This window comes from Chinchilla lanigera, unplaced genomic scaffold, assembly GCF_000276665.1.
Source record: "Chinchilla lanigera isolate Chin_1 unplaced genomic scaffold, ChiLan1.0 scaffold00212, whole genome shotgun sequence".
In the NCBI taxonomy this organism is placed as follows: domain Eukaryota; kingdom Metazoa; phylum Chordata; class Mammalia; order Rodentia; family Chinchillidae; genus Chinchilla; species Chinchilla lanigera.
In genome coordinates this window covers 30,599-40,223 of record NW_004955613.1, presented here as the reverse complement: position 1 = coordinate 40,223, position 9,625 = coordinate 30,599, and the positions used below count along the sequence as shown (strand labels likewise).

Here is a 9,625-nt window from a genome sequence, read left to right as displayed (position 1 = left end):
CCTACAGTGACCTTCCCTCTGTTGTCTCCCTCAACCAGCCATTTAGGTTTTCCAAGGCAAGGGCAGGTGAATTTGTTCATTTCTCTTTATATCTCGTATTTTCTTTATTATTTTGTATTATATGAGAGTATTGGATTCTTTTTTATATGAACATTTTGGGATTGTGTAACAAATCATCTGGTGCTCCATTATTTCTTAAGGAGAAATTTGTTTTGACACACAAGTGCTCTAGATTACAAGCATGTCGGGCCAGGTGTGGTGGCTCACTCCTGTAATCCCAGCACTCAGGAGGTTTAGGCAGGAGGATCACTGCGAGTTCAAGGCCATCCTGGGTTACAAAGTGAGCTCAAGGCCAGCTTGAACTGCGTAGTGAGACCCTGTCTCAAAAAGACAAAAACAAAACTAAACAGGTTAGAAACATGTCTCTGTAGGACAGTATGCATGCAAAGCAAGGTTTCACTGTGTGTCACTGCTCATGGAACATGAGAAAACCAACTGAACCTCTTGGACAGGCTGAGTTTGCTCTGGCTCCATAAAGAAGTGAGTGGGATTAACGCACATTGTCTCTGGTGGGTGTAAGCAGTGGAAATTGGGAAGCCTGACACTGGCTTCATCTTCATGTAAATTTCTGCTGTGCTTGATGTGCCCAGGTTGAATCTACAACCACTCCTGCCTTACTTTTTCTAGAACTCAAAGAGGTGATGCCTCTGAAAGACTTTCTTGCTGGACCCATGAGATCCAAACAGAGATCTCAGCAGGTGCTCTGGAAACACTGCTGGTGTCAGAACAAACTCCAGGGCAGGCAGGACAGCTGGTGTCCAGCCAGGAGCTTCAGGGTGTGAAGTATGTGCTGCTGAGTATGCGGGAATAAAGTGGAGCCCAGGGGAAGCTGATTCCTACACAGTGTGGAATCTGTGTCAGAAGAAAGCCTTGGGACAGGACAAGTCGGGCTGCTCCAGAGGAATGAGGGAATGGGCCAGGAGATGCATGCAGGTGCTGGCTTCAGATTCACAGCCACTCATGAGGGTTTTTTATTTACATAAGTAAAGGTTTACTGGACACAATTGCACAAATTCTGGAAAATGATTGCAGAGCCTCTAGGAATGGATGTGTCAGGGTCTCCCCAGATGTCCACACAGGAGATTGAAGATCTCCCCAGAAGCTGAGGCTGGGTGAGTGAGGAGAAAGGTCAGGTTCACCCAGCCCTGCAAGCTCCTGGGCAAGTGCATCTGCCGGGCACTGGTCCTTTGCATAAAGTGGGCCCCTGTAGGGCTGAGTCCAGGGCACCAGCTGCAATATGGGGGCTTCCTAACCCAGACAGGGGCTGAGCTCTTTCCAAGACCACAGAGATTGTGAGGAGAGAAGTGCTCTAATGTTTGATTGATTGTGTCAACTTGAGAAGTATAGAATATTAATGAAATCTGTTCAGCAATCCTACACACTAGGGTGTGCTTAGGGGCAGCCTGTAATTGGAAAGATATAAAGGGGAAATGAGGAAGAATGGACTGGCTTCTGAAGTTCTGAGAGCTCCAGGCTTCACCTTTGGCTTGGATGTCATCTCCTGGCTTCTAGTGCAGACTCTTTGGCTTCCATTTCAGATCTTTTGGACTTCAGGAGTAGACTGTGACCCTTCCTGTGTAGACCTTTCAACCTTCCATCACAGACCCATCGGCCTCCTGATACAGACTTGTACAGGGAGACACTGCAGTGAGCTCCAGACCTGGACTGAATCCTTTGGTCTCTAGTGCAGATACCCTCTGCACGCTTCCTCATCCAACTCTCTGGATGAGTATCATCAGCCAATCTTTTAATTTCTTATATATTTGTACATCTTGTGTTATATCTGTTTCTGCAGTTAAACACTGAATGATACAGGAATAAAGGCTGTGGTTTGCAGAAACTGAATCAAAAGTTTTCTGGACAAAACTTACCAGGAAGATTCCTTTATGGAGGCCCCTAAAATGTGAACTCTTTTCTTTTTAGGTACCTGAGAGACAGCAGTCACTTGAGTTCTTGCTAGAATTGCTATGATACACACATTATTCTCCCAACAGCTTTTAGAAATTGTTGTGGGTGAGAAGCACTGGAGAGACACACAGATTGGTGGACATGGAGACCAAGCCCCTCCTGCATCTCAAAGGTCAGAATTTTGCTGCTAGTGATGGTTTGCTTGTTTCTTGCTGAGCCCCTTTGAAAGGAGACCAAAAGGAACCCATCCTGGAGCTTCGCAGATGGCCCAGAACATCTGTAGAGCAATATGATTCAGGCTCAGTTCATGCCTAAGTATGAGCCCTCCCTTACTCTCCCATCTGCTCAGGACAGGCTTTTCCTCGCTGTCAATGTCTGGGGAGCAAGGGAGGCCACAGCGCAGGGTTCTTCAGAGATCTGAGTCCACAGGGTGGCAGAGGTTGAACGGGCAGGACCACATGTGATAGGAAGGAGCACAGCCAGGATGGAAGGATATAAGGTGTAGAAACCCAGGCTTTAAAACTAGGCTGCCCAGGTCCTTCCTGTCCCAGTGGACCTCCCTCTGGCTGTAGCAAGTGAGAAGGAAATCCCTAGACTGAGATGTGTTCTGAGACTCTTGGAATTAGAACACACTGGATTCCATGACCCAACCTGCTCTTGAGCAACTATATTGGTGAAGAAAAACTATTGAAATCTTTTTCAATCAAAGAATAAATTGCTCTCCAAGGACTAATTAGATGAATTTGAACCCTAACACCTGGCATTCCATTATGATGTTTGTACAGACAAAGCCACATTTTTCACACATTCAATTGAGTTGTACTTGGATGAAAAATATCAATTTAGCATTTTCAGAGCTCACCTGCGACACGCAGCTCAAACTGTGCTTGCCCGAGCTGTGTGGATCTTACAAAGACACAGCTGTACTGCCCTTCATCTGCAGGGAGGACGGGATAGATCCTCAGGGCCACCTGGCCTTCGGTGATGTTCTCCCTCAGGAGCTCTGTCCTCCCTTGGTACTCAGGACTCTGCTGCTCCGTGCGGTCCCGAGAATCCCTGTACTCGTGCACCAGTACAGATTGGTGGTCTCGGTGCCATCTGATCTCCATGTTCTGAGCATCCTCGGGTGGGCTGAGGAGGCAGGGAAGCACAGCTGCTTCTCTGACCCGGGCAGTGACTGGTGAGCTTGGTCCCTTCACTTGGAACTGCCCTGGAGATGATTAAGGAGAGGACAGAGTCATTGCTGAGAGCATGGCAGGCATGGCGGTGGCTTTCTGACAAGGATGACACCAGGTCAGCTCACTTGCTGAGCTTGGAGAGTTGATGAGCAGAGATAAAGTAGGAGATGCAGGTTCGCTTTTAGTCTAGGAGATCACAGGGTCTTAGGCTAAATGTGCAATGGACACAGGAACTCAGGGTAAATTAGTTTTCTCCAGTTTTTTTCAGGTTGTAAGTAAAATACACAGGAAGCAGTGCATTTAATTCTTACTACCCTGAGTTTCAAGAGCATTATTACTTTACAGATGAAGAATTTCAATCAGTGACTGCTTTAATACCCTATCACATAACACAAAATAATGGGACTTAAAATGAATATTGTAAAATAGTGTCAAACATTTTACGGCATTAAAGCATATAAGTCAACTAAATGTGAGAACATTAAAACTAATGTTTTCTAACAAAGAGTAGAAAGACATTATCTATGCATATTCTAGAAAATTAAGATCTGTGTCTCCATCAGAACGCTTAGGCCTGAGGGCTATTACCTGGCCAAATTCACAGCTGTGGATTCCACACTTTGGCTCAGCCACCATCATCTTGGGCCTAATTTTTAACCACCCCCTGACACACATACGCACTGGCAGGGAGCAGAAATTGGAGTCAAATAATAGACCTATTATTTGACTATGAACAGAGCAAAAGTGTAGACTAGGAGATTCAACATGGATGTCTAGAGGAAAAGTCACTTCAAGAAGCTGAGAAAGACCCACTGAGAAGGAATGAGCTGGAAGATCCCACACAGCTGAGTAGAGGAGGAGCCACATTGGAGAGACTCAGAGAAGAAACACAGAGGAGAGAGGACAAGATGGTGGAGCAGTGAGCTCCCGCCGCTCCACTTCTCCAGGACACGGGGTCTGAAGTGTGGAGTGGGAGACAGCAGGAAGAACATGAGGCTCTGTCCTGAGTGACTTTCAGTGGTAACGATGGTGAGTATCTGCCTTACAAATGCCCAGGACACAGCCCAGCAGTGCAGCTTGGCAGGGAAGACGTTGTGGGAAAGGGCTGGGAGTCTGAACTTCAGTCCCAGAGTAGCCTCCTGGGGACTTCATACTGCCAGGGTCCCAGGGTTGGGGAGGGAAAGTTAGCCACTGGAGGCTGTGGGCAGTGGAGGGCAGATTGCAGTGAGTCCTGCTGAAAGGCGGGGACTGGAGATCACAGTGCTGGGACCTGCACTCAGGCACCAGGTTCAGTCTGACTTACTCAGCATTGGATGCTCACAGGACACCATTGTCCCACTGATAAAGGGAGACCCACAACAGCGGCTTGCGCTGTATTACTTCTCAGTCAACCCTGATGGACACCACTGAAATGAGTTAGACTCTTACTGCTGCAGTTGAATTGACTGCACAGCAATCACTTTGACTCAGAGGACAACTTAATGTCTGTGAACTTCTCTGGAAATCCACCACCACACCCAGGGAGAGGAACAGAGGGAGCCCCTTACCCAAGAACTCAGGCTGGATCAGACTCTGCAAAAATGCCAGCAACCTGCCATAAGGAGGTCCTGAATTTGTGTTAACCCCGGCTTTGCAGTGGAAGGGGCATAGGTGTAACTGGGGCATGAATACTCAGACTACAATCAGGTAAAGAAACTACTTGGGAATCACATATGCAGTGGCTCATTGGAAAATCTCATCTGTGTTCCCATTAGATATCTGGTTGGTTTAAGTTCTTTATGTCTCTTGAGTTCTATTGTAACATGACTTTATGTTCTTTTATGATTTCATCAGTATATTACATGGATACACTTGCATATTTGTAATTTCATTGGCTCTAATTTAATAGGTGTCTAAGTTCTGTCCCTTGTCTACAGAGGGGAGAGTAATTGCAAGGACAATCATATAGAAATGTTGTAGACTGAATCTGTGGGTGATAGAAACTGAAGCAGTTCTTGTGGTAAAACAGAGGGACAGAGTCAAAACCACTTGAAGTAAATAACAGAATAATAAACACTAGAAGTCATACAAATCCGAAACTTGTTCATGGGGAGACAACATTCTACTGAAATGTTCCATATAGCCAGACATTGTCCTTACTTTTCTAGTAACCCCTGCATCAAAAAAGGGAAGATAAAAAGATATGGGGGACACAAATAATTTAAATATGTATATAAGTAGGCGTTTGTAATAAAATAAATACAGATACAAGTAGTGGAATGGGGAAATAAGAAAATAAATGATCTCCAACCCCACTCCAGTTCCCCCAAGGCAAGGCAAGGAGTCACAAAGGGAAAGAAAACAATTACCAGATAGCAGAAATCTGTGAAAAGTTCTTAACAGAGTTGAAAAAAGTAGATGAGTTCAAACAGGAAATGCACCAAATGTTTACAGCAAAAACACTCACTATGCCCACACTGAACTTGGGGGAATAAGTAAAACTGGGCTAGCTAACCACAGCTGTTCAAAAGGTAAGTGAGAATTTCAACAAGGATATGGAATCTTCAAAAAGACATCAGAAGGAAATATCTGACGGGAAAAACAGAATACCATTCATGTATTCCAGAAATGACCAATGTGAAGATAGAGTATCTGATATTGAGGACAAAAGACCGAATTATGATAAAGAGCTCAAAAAAGCCAATTGAAAACAGGAGAACAAGAGAAGACCATGCAGCAGAAGCTAGATGACAACAAGAAGAACAATCTAAGTGCAATTGGAGTTAAAGAAAATCTAAAAATTACAGACATGCATTCACCAATGGGCTTACAGAAATTATGGAAGAAAACTTCTGAAACAGAAGAAAAGTTTTTAAAATACAAGTAAGTGATGCTTAGAGAATTCCAAATAATTTTGATGAAAGCAGAAATTTACCAAGGCACATTCTATTAAATTTATCCTCATTAAATTCAAGTCAATTCAAATAATTCTCATTTAATTCAAAAGTCATAATTTTAAAAGCAGCCAAGGAAAAAAATCACATATAAAGGTAAAATAATAAAAACCATAGCAGACCTCTCAGCACAAAACCTGAAGGCCAGAAGAGCTAGGAGAGAAGTCTTTCAAGCTCTAAGAACCAATATCTTCCAACTTAGATTAATTTACCCAGCAAATCTGTATTTCAAAATAGATGTAGAAATAAGGTATTACCATGGAAACACCAGCTCAGATGATGTATGACTGCTAAAGCACCTCTGGAGAAAACATTTGCTATTCTCCACAGAAACAATAGATTGGACACACCGACAAATACAGTGGAAACTAGTGAGGTCAATGGATAAACAACAACAACAACAAAAAAAAACAGCAGGAAAAGTAAAACAAATGATATATGAACAGGTAAACAAAGCAGTGATAGCAAATAACCAACACAACTCAGTAATATCTCTCAGTATTAACAGCCTCAACTCTCCAACCAAAAGACACAGACTGGAAGACTGGAATCAAAAACGAAACTCCAACAGTGTGCTGCATTCAAGAATCTTACCTAATCCAAAGATGTATTCATAGACTAAAAATTAAAGGATGGAAAACAACATTCCATGTGCCAGGACCCTCAAATCAAGCAGGGGTAGCCATTCTAATATCAGACACGGCACATGTCAAGTTAAAATGGATTAGAGGACACAAAGAACATCACTATATACTAGTTAATGTAAAAATTCAACAAAAAGATAACATTGATCAGCATATATGCAACAAATACTGGAGCATCTATCTTAAGAAAGCAAAAAATTCTGAAATTCAAAGATCAAAAAAATATTAACACAGTCATAGTAAAGAATTTTTGGTGTGGTAATATAGCTCAGTGGCACAAGTGCCTGTCCTGAGTTCAATTCCCCATACTAAAAAAAGAGAAAAAAAATCAATTTTGACACCCTACTTCCACAGAGACAGATTAACTAAAAAGCAATGAAGATATTTCACAGCTGATACACATCCTTAAACATACAGATTTAATAGATATACACAGAGTATACCATCCCTCTATAATAAAGTATATATTATTTCCAGCAGCACACAGTACTTTTTGCAAAATAGATTGCACATTAATCCACAAAGCATTGCTAAAGTAAATAGAAAAGAATTGAAATCCCCCATGCACACTATCCAACCACTATGCAATGAAAAATCAATGAAGACAAAAATTGGCAAAAGGGAATATTTCCTGGAAATTTAACAAAGTACTCCTGAACAAACAGTGGGTAACTGACAAAAATCAAAGGAGAAATTTTTTTGTTTGTTTGTTTGTTTTTCCTGGTACCGGGAACTGAACTCATGACCTTGCACTTGCCAGGCAGGCACTCTGCCACTGAGCTAAATCCCCAGCCCCAAAGGAGAAATATTTTAAAATATGGAAATTAATAATTACAATGCACACCTCAACCAAAACCTGTGCAACACTGTGAAAAAAGTTCTAAAAAGAAAATTCATCCCAATTAATGTTCCAATTAGAAAAGAGAGCATGTTCTAGTAAATGACCTTATGAGAAACCTCAACCCTATCAACTGCCTAGAGATCCCGGGCATGATTGTCCACTGCCCTCTACCACCTTGTGATAAGTCTGATATCCAGGTAAACTAGGGTCCCTAGAGACCTTAGGTGAGCTGTCTGGGTAGTGTTTGGCTCAGCACTTTCCATATGACATCCAAAAGGACAAGACATAGGAGCAAAATGCCATCTTAGAGCTCAACTCAACCCAAAACAGTCCAGGAGATACTGACTTAGGAGAACTTGGAAGTCACATACTTGAAATCTCTGAAATGATCACAACTGTAGTAAAGAAACAACTCCAACAGGCCATAGAAGAAATCGGATCAGAAATAATCTCCCAGGTAAAAAAAGAAATGACATCAATAATGAAAGAACTGCTCACACATCTAAAGAAGAGATATACAACAGAATAGATGAGCACGGAAAGATGATGGAAACATTAAATGAATAATTCAGGTCAGAACTAGAATGCATGAAACAGATTCAAAGAGATATCCAGGAAATCAAAACTTCCACTGAAAGCTGGCAAAACCACTTGAATGAAGCTGAAGATAGAATCTCAGATATTGAAGACAGCATGGCAGCTAATGACTGTGAAAGGAAGGATCTCTTAAAATCAGCAGGGATCCAGGAAAAATCAGCTCACAGCGGCAAGATGAGGTAAAGAGAAATAATGTAGGACTGATGGGAGTCAATAAACAGCAGGAGGCAACACAAATGACATAAAAAGAATATTTGCAGAAATGATAGCAGAAAACTTCCCAAGCATGGAAACAGAACCTGATGCAAAGGTAAATGAGGCATATAGAACCCCATTTAGCCATAACCAAAATAAAACCACACCCAGACATATAATAATCAAGATCCCAGATCTCCAGCAAAAGAACAGAATATTAAAAGCTGCTAGAGAAAAGAAAAAGATCACCTACAAAGGAAAGCCCATCAGAATCAAGGCAGATTTCTCAACAAAACCATCCAATCGAGAAGAGCTTGGAGTGAAGTATTACAGGTCCTGAGACAAAACAGCTTCCAACCAAGATTGATATAGCCTGCCAAACTTTCCTTCAAATTTAATGGAGAAATAAAATATTTCCATGACAAAGAACAACTGAAGAACTTCATGAGTGCCAAACCAACCTTATAAAGAGTACTAAAAGATGTTCTAGACAGAGAAAAAAGAGACCACAATCTCAAGAACAATAGAAAGGAACACTCACGCAGAGCATGCAACTAAACAGATAGCAAAAGTAGGAAACCAGGGGCCAGTAAATAACACAGCAAAGGTAAACCAGCATATATCAGTTATAACCATTAATGTAAATGGCCTCAATTCACCAGTCAAAAGAAACAGACTTGCACAGTGGATTAAGAAACAAAATCCCACAATATGCTGTATACAGGAAACACACTTTGCTAAAAAGGAAATCCATAGACTGAAAGTCAAAGGATGGAAAACAATTCTCCATGCAACAGGATCCCAGAAAAAAGTAGGTGTAGCTATTATGTTTGCAGACAGCATAAACTTCCAACCTAAAACAATCAAAAGAGATAAAGAAGGCCACTGCATACTAGTTAGGGGAAAACTGCAAGAGGAAGAGATAATCATAAACATGTGTACACCAAATATGGGAGCAGCAAACTACCTAAGACAAATCTTAATGGAAGTGAAAAATCAAATAATTAACAACAGTATTGTAATAGGCTACCTCAACACCCCTTTGACACAAAGAGATAGGTCGACTAGACAAAAAAAAAAAACAAAAACAAAAACAAAGAAATAACAGAGCTGAACCAAATCTGTTAACAAATGGACTTGGTACTGTATTAATAAAATATAAGTGTGAGGAGCTGCAACATTCCGTCCTGAAAAGTGAGGAGACAGAGAGAGAAGGAGGGCAGAGAGGGCGCCCGGCGGAGGCCCAGACCTCGGGGGCAGCGCAGGCTG

General features: G+C 41.9%; 1 protein-coding gene across 1 annotated transcript in view; it reads right to left on the bottom strand.

Moving 5' to 3' along the window:
• LOC106147644 (butyrophilin subfamily 2 member A2-like) overlaps positions 1 to 3,785 on the bottom strand; it is a gene marked incomplete in the record, with an annotated part of 24,083 nt that extends 20,298 nt beyond the window's left edge. The window contains 3 exon segments of the mRNA XM_013510131.1: positions 2,831 to 3,178; positions 3,272 to 3,332; positions 3,735 to 3,785. Of these exon segments, the coding sequence (XP_013365585.1) occupies positions 2,831 to 3,178; positions 3,272 to 3,332; positions 3,735 to 3,785 (460 nt within the window).
• Between the last annotated feature and the right edge of the window lie 5,840 nt (positions 3,786 to 9,625).